This window comes from Trematomus bernacchii, unplaced genomic scaffold (genome assembly GCF_902827165.1).
Source record: "Trematomus bernacchii unplaced genomic scaffold, fTreBer1.1, whole genome shotgun sequence".
In the NCBI taxonomy this organism is placed as follows: domain Eukaryota; kingdom Metazoa; phylum Chordata; class Actinopteri; order Perciformes; family Nototheniidae; genus Trematomus; species Trematomus bernacchii.
The window spans coordinates 84054-99991 of NW_022987819.1; the positions used below are offsets into that span (position 1 = coordinate 84054).

Sequence of the window (15938 nt, forward strand, 5' to 3'; positions counted from 1 at the left end):
ATCTGCACGAGAAGTATGTAATAGAAAACAAAATGAGATGTTTTCTGGTCTGTGTGTATGATCGATTCGAGCTTCTCCACACTTAGCACTAACGTCCTTATGCCGTCGTCTTCCTCCGCAGTGCGCATGCGCTCCTCCTCCCCCCTCCTCGGTGAGCCTCCATCTGACAGCTCCTCGAGACTGGACCGAGCCTCACGAGCGGAGATAACACCAGGGCCGGGGTCTCTGTGAGGGTGTCTGTGAGGGTCTCTGAGTGCGGTTCTTTGCGGGCCTGTGAGGGTCTGTGCGGGTCTGCAGCGGGGTGAGGATCTGCAGCGGGGTCTATCTGCGGGTCTGTGCGGGTCTGCAGCGGGTCTGTGAGGGTCTGTTTGCGGAGTTTATCTGCGGGTCTGCAGCGGGTCTGTTTGCGGGTTCTATCTGCGGGTCTGCAGCGGGTCTGTGAGGGTCTGTTTGCGGGTCTATCTGCGGGTCTCCGGGCCGGATAGCTCCTCCATGGCGCGCTGCTGAGCGTCTCCTCACGTCTCGGATCCGGACTCATCGAGGCCCCACCATGTCTGGAAGAGAGAAGGGGGGCCACACCAAGGACAGCGTCAGTCTGCTGCCCTGCTTCTATTTTGTCGAGGTGAGTTCCCCCCCCCCCATCACATGGAGGATGCACGAGTGTGACTCACGCGGCTTTAATATGTAGGTCACCTGAAGACAGAGCAGGTGGACCCGGACAGGTGATCCTGCACCGGGTCTGAAGGTCTAGATCAGAGAGGATCCTCAGCTGTGGGGAGACTGTGGGGGAGACAGGACCTGATCTCTGTGCATTATGTTATTATTGTGCATGAGTGTGTGCACGAGCAGCAGAGACACATCAGCAGATGTGTGTGTACATATCAAATATACACATATTCTGAATACTTGCATCCTCACTCAGTGGATGCTGCAGCACATACCGCTCAGATCACCATCACACACACACACACACACACACACACACACACACACACACACACACACACACACACACACACACAGACCATATGTGTGTATCAGTAGTATCAGGTGGATGCTGTGTGATGGATGCATCGTCCCCGTGGACTCCTGCAGTCACAGTGACTCGTTCAGGGGATTCCCTTTATCTTGTTTTTGATCACTGCTCTGTGTTCACTCAGGGGCCGTTTCTCAATCTCGAGGATGCTGGCTTGGTAGTCGCGTACTTCCAAGTCACTTCCTTCAGAAACGAAGCAAGTATGCTTCCAAGCCACGGCTTCGGAAAATGAAGAAGAATGGAACAGGCTAACAAGTGTGCAGGTGTGCGTCATATGAGAGGCCCCGCCCCGCCGTGCGCAAAGCATTGTGGGGATTTTAAGGACGCAAAGTCTACCCATGTGCAGCCTCGAAATTTCCCCCAAACCAAGGACGCGGGCTGAAGTCGAATAGTCCATTTAGCTTAGGAGGAGAGGAGAAAATGCTGCCCCACAATGCCTTGCGGCCGCAGCATTTGCCGTCACACAACAGTCGGCCGTTCACGGAAACAACCGATTATGAACGAGAAATGATATCATGAAAGTTACGGTGCTTATTAAGCTTTTTAAAACGTATGTGGTAAGTTGCCAAAGTGCTTTGTTTTGAACGTTCATCAGTATTATAATCAAAAAGAGAAATATGAACGTTAGTTTTTACTGAAATGATCAAATAAAGTCAACATTTCACAGTCTTTACTGAGCTGTGTGGGGTTTGTTCAACTTTAAAAGATGTTTGAATGGTGATATACACAGTGATAGATGTTAAGGACTAACGTTTATAATAAATACATTTGTATTGATTTTAAGATCTTTTCATACAATCATACGTATTGGGATCATTTGTATTAATGTGGACCGGAGGGAGAGGGTGACGAGCATAAGTTTCACTTTCCTTTTTTATTTCAATTCCATCTTTGGTCATGAAGAATATGTTTCTCTGTTGTCCCCGTTCATAAAGCATAACAGCATCAGAGCATGGTGCAGAGTCTCTAGATGAGTTTACAGTAGTCCCTCGTTCTTATTAAACATCCATGTTGTAGTCCGCTGTATAGAAAACTGTAGTTTCCATAGTTTCCCCACAGCAGCAGGCGCACATTCATGACGTCCGCTGGCGCATCATAAACACGTCGGATAGTGGAAGTGCAGTCGATTCTCTAAAGTACCGCAGTCTCTTCTCCTAAGTCCTTTTGAATTCTCCTATCCACTATCCCTTAACCCCGTGACCTTTCACTCAGAGGTCAAGGGATAGACGATAGGGTTAGCACTTACAGTAGGAGCTGATTATTGGATTATTCGAATTTGATCCGGTTACTTATGTTGTGGCAGATATTTAAGTAAGCTTTCTTAACGCTAATGTTATAATAGTCAGATTGCTCTGAAGATGGGAGGGGATATTCTATTAATGTTCACGTTCACATAGTCAGTTGATTTTTGCCGGCCGTCTTTCCTGCAACGGCAGTTTTTCTGTATTTCCTCTATCCTGTAATATGAATTGATCGCTTTAAACTCTGCACACGGAGCTCTGATTGGTCAGCAGGCGGTGCTTTCACTGAGTTGATCTCTTAGCCTGCCACCTAACCTGCTCCAGACCAGGGGCCTATACTACGAAGCAAGATTTTCGTTTAGCAAGCTAACTTCAGGGATTTCCGGTCCTACGACGCTGGTTCACTTCTTAGGCTGGTGCCCCACGAGGACGCATACGGGAAAACGCATACACAAACGCAATCGCAATCACAAAAAAGGCCTCCGTCCACACGCAATAGACCCCGGATAGTGTCTGTTCACACGAGACAGCTCCGTTTAGCTCCAACCGCTGGAAAAGCTGCAGTACATATGCCGAGCCTGTACGTGGCGCTGTAACTTCCTCCACAAAAGCAGAATGGTTGTCATGGCTGCCCTTCTGTTTATTCTCCTTGGTGGGGGCCGAGGGAACCGGGCAGAGTTTTTCGCCGGTCAACGTGTGTTAAAGTTTAAATCTTCCGGACAAAATGATAAAAGTGCCGGTCAAAGGTCTTCATTGTTATTTATTGAGCTTTAAAACAAATGAATAACGACTCTATATAATGATATATAATAATAAAATACACGGAGCCTGTCTCTTTTTCCTCTCTTCTGACAGCGTCAGTGTCTGTCTCATGCAGCAGCTGATCCTGTAATTATGACCCGACTGTACAAATAAACATATTTATAACTAGTTTAGTTTGAGAGGTCATTAAAATAGCTAAGGGTGATGAGCTGACTTGAAGTGTGTGACTCTCGCTGCATCACAGCGGCAGGAGCTGCGTGTCTCCGTCCTGTCAGATTAGACTTCACTCGCGTTTATGTCCATATCGAGAGAAAGATAAATAATCTGAATTCAGTGTGCAGTGTACTTTGACGCGGGGGTGAGCAGCAGAGGGGGGGAGAGGCGGGGCTATTGCGTCATCATTATCACAAAATGATCGTATAGAGGCGATCACACGGAGCCGTTGGACCCCCCAGAGTGCTCCGTTCCCAGATCTATCCTCCTTGGGACCCGTTATCGTTTGCGGGGTCCGTTTCTATCGTTTAGTTACGGCCTCGTGTGGCAAACAGGGCTATACGCAAGAGAAATATGCGGATACAACCCGTTTTCGTCCTCGTGGGGCACCAGCCTTAGTGGGCTAGATAACTTATACTGAACGGCTAGCCTGCTCCGGAGCAGGAAAGGTTCCAGGATAAGAGATCAACTGTGCGGAGTTCTTCTTCTTCTTTGCTTTAATGGCGAATCGCTTCCACTTGGATCATATATCGCCACCTACTGTTGATTTATTTAATGTCCATGTTAATCCTTGTCCTCAGACCGTTTCAATAAGGATAAATCTATTACAGGTTGAGGTAGCAACCATGGTGGAACCGCTGATAACAACAGTGTGCAGAGTTTAAAGCAATCAAGTCATATTACAGGATAAAGGAAATACAGTCGGCCAAAATCACCGACTGTGAACGTGAACATGAATAGAATATCCCCTCCCATCTTCAGAGCAATCTGACTATTATAACATTAGCGTTAAGAAAGCTTACTTAAATATCTGCCACAACATAAGTAACCGGATCAGAGTAACATTACGTACAGTCCGCGGCACTGTGAGTGCAGACGTCGATGTGTCCCATTATCATTCATATCATATCACATCATAATGTATCATATATTTCCTTATCTGAGTCAGCTGAGCCGTATCTGGCCGTGCAACACTCACAGTGTCACATACTGGATGCAGAAGTATTATTTTAAGCAACACATTAAGTTGACGAAACACTGGAGTCAAATGTAATTAAAGTCAGATCGTGTCTTAGACGGGGCAGTGATATCATAAACCTGTTAATGTACGCATTCAAACACTTTCTCTGTTACCAGCTGTATTCACCTTGCAGGTGCAGCTATGTGGCTTTGATCCTGGATAAAGTGTTTAAGTCATGGATGTTTAAAGTTTAACTTCTTCATATTTGACTAATATTAAAGTTCACTTTTCATTCAGGAAGTATGACGCTGCACTGTCAGTACGCGGCTTGTCCATGTTTGTGATTGGTCGATCGCTCCAAATACCACCCCTTTTATGTGAACGCGCACCTAACTAGATAGGACACGACTGGCTTGAGCGATCGAGTTGATAGCCAGCGTCGTAGGACAGTTTAGCGAGAGCGGGTTTGTTTTGGATTAAGTCAACCGGATAACTCAAAACATATCCAGGATATGTTGAACTAGATTCGTAGTATAGGCCCCAGGTTAGCCGTTCAGCATAAGTTACCATGGAGATCTAGCCCGCTAAAAAGAGAACCAGCGTCGTAGGACCGGAAACCCCAAGTTTTTCCTGAAGTCAGCTCGCTAAGCGAAAATCCGGCTTCGTATTACAGGCCTCAGGTTTCATAGAGCCAAAACATTTCAAGTGCTACTCAACTGGCTTTAGATAAGCCAGTCCTTTGTTAGTATATAAGTGCTTTATTAGTATATAAGTGCTTTGTTAGCAATTATTTGTTAGTAATTCTATCGCTCGAAGTGGAGTCGAAAGAGATGAGTCTTCAGTCTGCGCCGGAAGATGTGTAGGCTTCGTAGTACAGGCCTCAGATCAGAAGGGTTAGGGTTACTCTGAAGTCTCTTAGCCTCTGTATAAGGTTAGCCTCTGTATAAAGTTAGCCTCTGTATAAAGTTAGCCTCTGTATGAACTTAGCCTCTGTATAAAGTTAGCCTCTGAACGAAGTTAGCCTCTGAACGAAGTTAGCCTCTGAATGAAGTTAGCCTATGAATAAAGTTAGCCTCTGAATGAAGTTAGCCTCTGTATGATGTTAGCCTCTGTATAAAGTTAGCCTCTGTATGAAGTTAGCCTCTGTATGAACTTAGCCTCTGTATGAACTGAGCCTCTCTATAAAATTAGCCTCTGTATAAAGTTAGCCTCTGTATGATGTTAGCCTCTGAACGAAGTTAGCCTCTGAATGAAGTTAGCCTATGAATAAAGTTAGCCTCTGTATGATGTTAGCCTCTGTATAAAGTTAGCCTCTGTATGAAGTTAGCCTCTGTATGAACTTAGCCTCTGTATGAACTGAGCCTCTCTATAAAATTAGCCTCTGTATAATTTAGCCTCTGTATGATGTTAGCTTCTGTATGAACTTAGCCTCTGTATAAAGTTAGCTTCTGTATAAAGTTAGCCTCTGTATGAACTTAGCCTCTGTATAAAGTTAGCTTCTGTATAAAGTTAGCCTCTGTATAAAGTTAGCCTCTGTATGAACTTAGCCTCTGTATAAAGTTAGCCTCTGTATAAAGTTAGCCTCTGTATGAACTTAGCCTCTGTATGAACTTAGCCTCTGTATAAAGTTAGCCTCTGTATGAACTTAGCCTCTGTATAAAGTTAGCCTCTGTATAAAGTTAGCCTCTGTATAAAGTTAGCCTCTGTATGAACTTAGCCTCTGTATAAAGTTAGCCTCTGTATAAAGTTAGCCTCTGTATGAACTTAGCCTCTGTATAAAGTTAGCCTCTGTATGAACTTAGCCTCTATATAAAGTTAGCCTCTGTACGAAGTTAGCCTCTGTATAAAGTTAGCCTCTGTATAAAGTTAGCCTCTGTATGAAATTAGCCTCTGTATAAAGTTAGCCTCTGTACGAAGTTAGCCTCTGTATAAAGTTAGCCTCTGTATAAAGTTAGCCTCTGTATGAAATTAGCCTCTGTATAAAGTTAGCCTCTGTACGAAGTTAGCCTCTGTCTAAAACTGGGAAACAAAAGATTATATCACAATATATCTTTGGGGAGGGACACAGCCATTAGCCCAGATAAAGCACAAAGCGTGTGTTTCATCTGCAGAAAGTGTATTAAACTTCTCTGCATATGTCTGTGAGAGGGTCTCTGTTCAGATACAGTTTGTGATGAAGATGAGCAATGATGCTCTGACAGCTGTGGCTCTGCTCTATGTAATACAGGAGCTGTTCACAACACTACAGGGTCTGCACGTTTGTAATATACTGTTACATTCCAATATATGTCTTTAAAAGATATCCAGGTGTAACACAACACTGCAGCATGTAAAGCACAGGAGTCACATGTGGAGGACAGTGAAGACGGGGACTAAAGTATAAATCCTCCAGAACAGCTCTGTGGAAGAAGCAGAACAGCAGAGAGGCTCTGTGGAAGAAGCAGAACAGCAGAGGGGCTCTCTGGAAGAAGCAGAACAGCAGAGAGGCTCTCTGGAAGAAGCAGAACAGCAGAGGGGCTCTGTGGAAGAAGCAGAACAGCAGAGAGGCTCTGTGGAAGAAGCAGAACAGCAGAGGGGCTCTGTGGAAGAAGCAGAACAGCAGAGAGGCTCTGTGGAAGAAGCAGAGCAGCAGAGAGGCTCTGTGGAAGAAGCAGAACAGCAGAGGGGCTCTGTGGAAGAAGCAGAACAGCAGAGAGGCTCTGTGGAAGAAGCAGAACAGCAGAGAGGCTCTGTGGAAGAAGCAGAACAGCAGAGAGGCTCTGTGGAGGAAGCAGAACAGCAGAGAGGCTCTGTGGAGGAAGCAGGATAGCAGAGAGGCTCTGTGGAAGAAGCAGGACAGGGGCGAGGCTCTCTGGAAGAAGCAGAACAGCAGAGAGGCTCTGTGGAAGAAGCAGGACAGCAGAGAGGCTCTCTGGAAGAAGCAGAACAGCAGAGAGGCTCTGTGGAGGAAGCAGGACAGCAGAGAGGCTCTGTGGAGGAAGCAGAACAGCAGAGAGGCTCTGTGGAAGAAGCAGAACAGCAGAGGGGCTCTGTGGAAGAAGCAGAACAGCAGAGAGGCTCTGTGGAGGAAGCAGGACAGCAGAGAGGCTCTGTGGAAGAAGCAGGACAGGGGTGAGGCTCTGTGGAAGAAGCAGGACAGCAGAGAGGCTCTGTGGAAGAAGCAGGACAGGGGCGAGGCTCTGTGGAAGAAGCAGGACAGGGGTGAGGCTCTGTGGAAGAAGCAGGACAGGGGTGAGGCTCTCTGGAAGAAGCAGAACAGCAGAGAGGCTCTGTGGAAGAAGCAGGACAGCAGAGAGGCTCTCTGGAAGAAGCAGGACAGGGGTGAGGCTCTGTGGAGGAAGCAGAACAGCAGAGAGGCTCTGTGGAAGAAGCAGGACAGGGGTGAGGCTCTGTGGAAGAAGCAGGACAGGGGTGAGGCTCTGTGGAAGAAGCAGAACAGCAGAGAGGCTCTGTGGAAGAAGCAGAACAGCAGAGAGGCTCTGTGGAAGAAGCAGAACAGCAGAGAGGCTCTGTGGAAGAAGCAGGACAGCAGAGAGGCTCTGTGGAAGAAGCAGAACTCTGAATGCAGTCAGATCAGTTCGAACTTACCAGCTGTGTATGAACCTTTTTTAGCTTCAGTAGAGTCAGCTTTCCTTCCATTTTCCCTTTGTTCCATCCAAAGCCTCTCACAGAGTTCACTGCAAACACTCTTTTTCTGAGAGACCTGTACTGTTACCAGTCGGGCCCCCACCATAACCACTGCCAGCCAAATCCATTATCCATGCCTCAATGACCCTCTGCAGGCCCTGAGGCCCGACTGGAGGGACTGTTGTCTAGCCAAACACCTTGTAAACAACTTGAGAAGAAAGTGTGGCTGTTAAAACATGCAGAGAGTTTCCAGAGGGGTTCTCATGTAGTTCGTATGAGTGACTTCCTGTGCTCGTCGCCTGCTGGAAACAGGACGGAGATCAGACCTCAGTGAGAGTGTGAGCAGCGAATAGACGTAGGGTTGACCGGACTGTGTGCTGAGTCGGCATACTTCTGTTAGAAACTGTGTTCAGTATTTAGCCACTGTCACACATGCATGAACTTCACAAATGGATCACTGCTGCTGAGCACCTGAACTGACGAGTGTCGCTACAAGCTACAAGCTAGCATATATGTTACTGTTCAGACTGCTACATTTCCCCCACAGTTATACTGAAGTCTTCCCTGCAGCAATATAGTGGTACCCCCCCCTCGCTGTACCCGGGGATCAGGATCAGGGTATTAAGCTGCATCATAACTCTCATGATGCTCTAGGCCAGTGATTCTCAAATGGGGGTACGCGGACCCCTGGGGGTACGTTGAGGTACTGCAGGGGGTACGTGAGATTTAAAAAAAGGTTAATTAAAAAAAGGTTAATTAAATAAAAATAATCTTAGTACAATAAATTAAATAGAAAACACAATTTTATATAAAATATTCCTAGAACCACCAAGGGGGTCCTCATATAAACATGTCAAATGTGTGTATTGTATTTTATAGTTTTTCACAATATATCATTTTGTTCATTGGTTTGTTAAACATATTACTTCAATTGAAAAACTCCTTGGAAAAATCTATTTTATAAAAATGTCGTTATGTTATTTTTTTTCATGCATGAAGATGAAAATATCCTTAGTTTGTTGTAATTCATGCACGAAAGAGTTAATAAATCACACACTGAGGGAACATCACTATATTGTAATTATTTATATAGGCTTTTTCTATCAAAAATGTTCGGGGTCGGTCAGGGGGTACTTGGCTGAGAAAATGTTTCAAAGGGGGTACATTACTGAAAAAAGTTTGAGAAGCACTGCTCTAGGCCACATTCAGCTCCCACAATGCACCTCCTGCTCCTGACAGGACTGGTTACCCTCTTGTTTTACATTTCTTTGTGACGCTATTTATAAGAACATTTATAAGTTATACTTTTATAAAGTGGTGGGGACATGTCCCCAGCGTCGCCGGCGCAAAGGACGCCTATGCTCTGATTGGACGGCAGTGTGACAGGTCAGCATCACTGCAGTCTTCCAGCATGTCCGGAGACTTAAATAACCACAGCCTGCTGACCAGCTCACCACTGGCTGCACAGCTGAAGCACCAGCTCTATATTTCATGGTTGGGATTGAACTGCTGAGTCTTTAATGAAGACTGACCGTAATAAACATGAAGTTCAAACTGCACTTTATGTTTATAAGATTCATTCCATCAGCAGCGTCTCCTCCCCCTCCGTGCCATTTCTCATTATTAAATCAAATTAGCATGGTCATTGAAGCGTTGAAGCGTAGGGTTATGTGTTCCTGTTGTATTGCTTTGGTCGTGCCTCTCCTCAGATGTTCATCAGGTCTCTCTGTTCCTCCACAGCTTCCCATCCTGGTGTCGTCCGTGGTCAGTCTCTACTTCCTGGAGTGGACGGATGTGTTCAAGCCGGTGAAGTCTGGCTTCAACTGCCACGACCGCAGCCTGAGCCTCCCTTACATCGACCCCAACCACGAGGTCATCCCCTTCCTGATGCTCCTCAGCCTGGCCTTCGCCGGGCCGGCCATCACGGTGAGGATCCATCCAGAGGATTTAAATATCCTCCATCTTAATCAGCTTTAACCTCAATATGTTGTGTGTTGACAGATAATGATCGGGGAGGCCATTGTTTTCTGCTGTACGTCTCGGAGGAAGAGTGGCGGGGGGGCCGAGGCGAACATCAACGCTGCTGGCTGCAACTTCAACTCCTTCATACGCAGAGCTGTGCGCTTCGTTGGTACACACTCTTTCATTTCTACACACTGAGAGCATCTGACGGATCATTTTAAAAAACATTTGGAAAGTAAATCTCTTCCATGGAACAAAAACCGACTTTAAAGGTGGGGTAGGTAAGTTTGAGAAACCGGCTCGAGATCGCTAGAATTTGAAAATACACAACCGGAGAAAATCTGCCACTTCCTTCCAGAGCCCCTCCTCCAACACACACGAACGCGCACATGACCAATGAGGGCACGAGATAAGTTTGTGCACAGATGGAAGGCTGACAGGCAGGTAGGCCATCCAGTTATTTTAGCCGGGCCGGCTCAGATGATTGGTCGTGCTTTTTACAGTACTACAGCTTCCACAGATGATATTTATTTATGGATTTGTTGTCAAAGCACTTCAGATATTCATTGCTATCGGGATGTTAAGAGCATTCCATGGAATATAACAAAAAGTGTATCTCGAGCCGATTTCTCAAACTTACCTACCCTACCTTTAACCAAACTAATGCTATGAGGAAGTGTGTGTGTGTGTGTGTGTGTGTGTGTGTGTGTGTATGTGTGTGTACACCTTTGTGTACCTGTAGCTTGTTCCTTCACATCCCGTCTTCTATCCTCAGGCGTTCATGCTTTCGGTCTCTGTGCCACGGCCCTCATCACCGACGTCCTCCAGCTGATGACCGGCTACCCGGCGCCCTACTTCCTCACGGTGTGTAAACCCAACTACACCAACGTCAGCTGTGAGCAGAATCCTTATGTCATGGACGACATCTGCTCCGGGGGCGACCCTGCAGCCATCACCCAGGGCAGGTCAGGCTCTCTGCATGTGTTTAACCTTCAAGTGCATTCTGGGTAATCCCCAGTCTGACAGATAGGAAACAAAATGGAAGTTATGCTGAATAAAGTGAATAAAAGTAGACGCAGTTATCACCAGGTTAGCAGTGGCTTTGTGCTGTAGATCATACTCTGTCTGTGGTACTGTCTGTGGTACTGTCTGTGGTACTGCCTGTGGTACTGTCTGTGGTACTGTCTGTGGTACTGCCTGTGGTACTGTCTGTGGTACTGTCTGTGGTACTGTCTGTGGTACTGTCTGTGGTACTGCCTGTGGTACTGTCTGTGGTACTGTCTGTGGTACTGCCTGTGGTACTGTCTGTGGTACTGTCTGTGGTACTGTCTGTGGTACTGCCTGTGGTACTGTCTGTGGTACTGTCTGTGGTACTGTCTGTGGTACTGTCAGTGGTACTGTCTGTGGTACTGTCAGTACAAGACGAGGTGGAGACACTGTTGAAGCATGACAGGACACAGCCGTATCAAACAGTGACAGTCTGTTTATTACACAGCGTGTCAGGGAAGCTCTGGGAATGCTCTGACCAATCAGCTGATGTTCTCACCCAGAGGGGGCGGGGACAAGGCTGTAGGCAGAGCGTCCCTAAAATGTGTTTTAAGACAGGTTACTAAATAATTGCCATTACTAAAGATGTTTGTGTGGTAAAATACCTTCTTTTGTTCTTCTTGGAAATAACTTTCATATATTTACTTCTTGGTTCCAACATAGATAGATACACACACACACACACACGCACACACACACGCACACGCACACGCACACACACACACACACACACACACGCACACGCACACGCACACGCACACGCACACGCACACGCACACACACACACACAGAGAGATATACATACATCTGCATGAATGCTCTAACTCATTGGCGTCAGGAGCAGAGAGGAGGCTGCTCTGAGGAGTCAGAAGTAGGTCATTGTGTTGGAGCGGAGAAACTGGGCCACAGGTTCACTTCATTATGGAGCTCAGCTAAGCTGCCTCTGCCACACTGCAGCACAGCACTGACGCTCACACTTCGGCTAGAGGCATGCTATAGAGATACACTGCAATGTTAAAAATGCTGTGTGTGTGTGTGTGTGTGTGTGTGTGTGTGTGTGTGTGTTGGGTTCTGACAATGTGAAGAACGTGAGTGTGTGATGTGGGTGGTGTTTGAGGTACCTCATTATGCTTGTATACCTCCTTCCACCTCCTGTTGTGACACACACACACACACACACACACACACACACACACACACACACACACACACACACACACACACACACACACACACACACACACACACACACACATGAATGAATGATGACTGAGTCTATTTCTGTTCTTTCATCTCTTGCAGAAAGTCCTTCCCGTCGCAGCATGCTACCCTGGCTTCCTTCGCCGCTGTCTATGTTTCGGTGAGTAACCAGACGCTCGGACCTGCTCCATGAAGCCCCTAGACCTGCTCCATGAAGCCCCTAGACCTGCTCCATGAAGCCCCTAGACCTGCTCCATGAAGCCCCTAGACCTGCTCCATGCAGCCCCTAGTCCTGCTCCATGAAGCCCCTAGACCTGCTCCATGAAGCCCCTAGACCTGCTCCATGAAGCCCCTAGACCTGCTCCATGAAGCCCCTAGACCTGCTCCATGAAGCCCCTATACCTGCTCCATGCAGCCCCTAGACCTGCTCCATGAAGCCCCTAGACCTGCTCCATGAAGCCCCTAGACCTGCTCCATGAAGCCCCTAGACCTGCTCCATGAAGCCCCTAGACCTGCTCCATGCAGCCCCTAGACCTGCTCCATGAAGCCCCTAGACCTGCTCCATGAAGCCCCTAGACCTGCTCCATGAAGCCCCTCACGATGGACCAACGTGTGGTGATGGACTAACTCTGCTGGAATGTGTGTGTGCTCCTCTGTCCACAGATGTACTTCAACAGCACTCTGACAGACTCGTCCAAGCTGCTGAAGCCCCTCCTCGTCTTCTCCTTTATTATCTGTGCCATTATATGCGGTCTGACCCGGATCATTCAGTACAAGAACCACGCCATCGACGTCTACCTGGGCTTCCTGCTTGGAGGGGCTATTGCTGTCTACCTGGTAGGGGCCAACAATGTTCAAATACAAGTGAAATCCTACTGTTAAAGCCACACATTCACACAGAGGGGGACCACCGCCAACGTGACTCATTCATTCTGTTTGAAATGATGCAGATAGAGACCCCCCCCCCCCCCCCACATAACACTCCTCTCTTTCCTTTCCAACAGGGTTTGTATGCAGTTGGAAATTTTCAGCCCAGCGAGGAGGCCAGTGCCAGTCCCCCTCCGATCCTACACCGGCCCCCCTGCTCCTTGCCCCACATCAGCCAGGAGGCGGTGCTCCACCACCTGCAGATGAAAGCCAGCATGGCCGGGGAGCTCGGCATGCACACCTCTCACTCCGAGGGCCTCCTGCACCGCGGCCTCCCCCAGCAGAGGTCTGAAGACAGTCTGAAGCGCTCCAGTGCAGAGGTGGAAGTGATATCTCCCCCGCAGCCCCCAGAGCAAAGACGCCATCATGACCTTCAGCCAAACTCTTCCGCGGGTCCACACCCCCCAGGCAATGGCAGCATATGAGGAGGCAGCCAGACGGCACGCCGCCACCCTCCACCATGCCTCCATGGACTCCAGTCGATCCAAGCAGCTCCTGTCTCAGTGGAAAAGTAAGAACAACCACAAATGCTCCCTGCAGGTCCCGGACTCCTTCTCCTCTTCTGTAGACTCGTCCTCCGGCCAGTCATCCCAGCACCCTCACCACCACGGCAGTATGGAGCTCCGGTCTAGCTCCGAGCCCATGGCTATGGGCCTGAATGGAGGCTTCGACAGTCATTCTTACATGTCCAAACTGGCCACAGGTGCTAGTACCACCCTGCCCAGTAACTGCAGCGGAATCACCGGAGGGGCCAGGATATCCATGCAGTCTAGACCTGGGTCTTCACAGCTGGTCCACATACCAGAGGAAGCTCATGAGAACTACAACACAACCAACCCGAGGATGGGGGGAGAAGGAGAGAGTGAGGGGATGTCCACAATAAACAGCACAGTTCAGGCCAACTGGCAGCGGGCTGCAGAGAAGACCACCGCCTTCAGGACTAACGAGAACGGCCACAACACCCAGCCTCGAATTATGCAAGTGATAGCTATGTCCAAGCAGCAGGGCCTCCTGCAGATCCATTCCAAGAGCTTAGATGAGAGCAGCATCGGCTGCAGCGCCAGCGGGAGCTGCCCGGGCTCAGCTCGGTACCGGGTGCTACCCGATCCAGATCCCACAAGCACTACGGGGCCCGGCTCCCTGGGTAGCACTTCAGGCAGTATTTCAGGAAGCACCGGAGCAATTGTCAGAGTAGAGGCCCACCCTGAAAACGACAGACCAGTGATCCAAGCTCCAGCTACAGATGGAAGTGGAACGTGGAGGTGGCGATCCCTGGATCATGGCACTGGAGCTGCTGGAGGTCCAGGGACATGTGGACCAGGAGGAGGACCAGGAGGAGGATCAGGAGGAGGATCAGGAGGAGGATCAGGAGGAGGATCAGGAGGAGGATCAGGAGGAGGTGGTGGGAGCCTGAAGCAGTCCTTTGAGCTCAACGATCTGAACAGAGACTCAGAAAGCTCAGACTCCATACGTGAAGGGTCCATCGACAGAAAGCAGGCCAATCACATCGTAACCACAACTGCCACCAACAGCACCCCCACCACAGTCACTGTTCACACGCAGAACCCAAGCCAGTCCGAGCACCGGCTCCACCCGCAGGGCATGTCCACCATCAGGGTCACTCCGGGGGATGGTTCTGGATCTGGAGGAGGTGGAGAGAGCGCTTCAGAAACCCTTTCTGTCGCCTCCAGCCGGGAGTCCACCCTGCGGAGGAAAGGCAATAATATCATCCTGATTCCAGAGAGAGCCGACAGCCCGGACAACGCCCGGAACGTTTTCTACAAGGGAACGTCCATGACTCCTGTTTTCAAGGAATAACTCGTCAGAGGAGAAGTAGCTACTAATGCAAGGCGGCCTGCCGTTGTAAATATCATAATAACTGCAGAAGAATAGGTTTCATTCAGCATGAGGTTTTGTACATGTTTACACTGAATCACAACCTTTAAGTGTTGTAGAAATAATCACTGTGTACTTTGTAGTCACTCCTAAGGAAACCTAGTGTAATGTCGAGGCTGTGCCAGTGCTTTTGGGACAAGAAAAGCTTTTTTAAACAGTTACGTATGTTTTGGATATACATTTTCTGAAAAAAAGAAATGAGCACACTGCTGTGTAAACTGTAGCAAAGGGCAGCACTAATTGCACCATAGCTATAGAGCCAGTGCGCTTCCCTGCACTGCAAATACTGTGGAAAGGGTGAAATAGACTATACAACATATTGTGTCATTTGAATAGAGAAAAGATGAATTATTTTAGAGTGAGCAACAATGACATTAGGACGTCACAAAGATATGTTTTGTACTTCGTGTTTCTCCTGTACAGATACTACATAATCAACAAATACTGTTTCTGAACCATAAGTGTGCTTAGCATTCCTTCTGTAGCTATGAAGTCTAATATGCTGTGACTTGCACTGACCTATGCGTTTACTGTACCTTGTATAGTGTAAACCCTGACCTTATCTCTACTAACGTGTTGATGTTCATACCTACAGCACAAAAAGCAGCAAACGGGAAGATTGTGTTAAACAGACCGGAGGAGAATTAGCACATTTCCAAACTTAATGCAATACTTGACCTCAAGGCACCCAGCTGAGTCTGGCAGTTTGAATCTGCTCAAAGTGTCTTTCATATGTTCTGAAATACACTTCTTTCTGTCAAACCAACAACCAAAACGCCAACCTTAACAGTAACAAAGTGGGAGGGGGTGGGGGTCATGTCCGGGGTCTGAGGATTAAAACAGGTGACTGGAACCTTTTTAAGACTTCATCCACACTGATCGATTTTCACTGAACGCACAACAGCTGTAGCTGTCAGAAATGATGCCTGTCCGTACTACCATGATGAACAAACTAAGGTTAACCTACATTAGTGGTGATTAGCGGTCAAGGTAGAAATACGAGTTGTTTCTTCTAGTTTCATTATAAGTTCTCACATCGTAACCATAGCCTACTTGCCAACCTTGA

At 47.9% G+C, this 15938-nt stretch overlaps 1 protein-coding gene across 1 annotated transcript; it reads left to right on the forward strand.

The window, feature by feature from the left end:
• Window positions 1-418: 418 nt before the first annotated feature.
• Window positions 419-15397, forward strand: LOC117498839 (phospholipid phosphatase-related protein type 4-like). The gene is given in 8 exon segments (XM_034150980.1): window positions 419-622; window positions 9581-9766; window positions 9842-9971; window positions 10578-10767; window positions 12152-12209; window positions 12713-12886; window positions 13054-13311; window positions 13313-15397. Coding segments are annotated over 8 exon segments (2550 nt in total). The 5' UTR covers window positions 419-550; the 3' UTR covers window positions 14795-15397.
• Window positions 15398-15938: the final 541 nt, after the last annotated feature.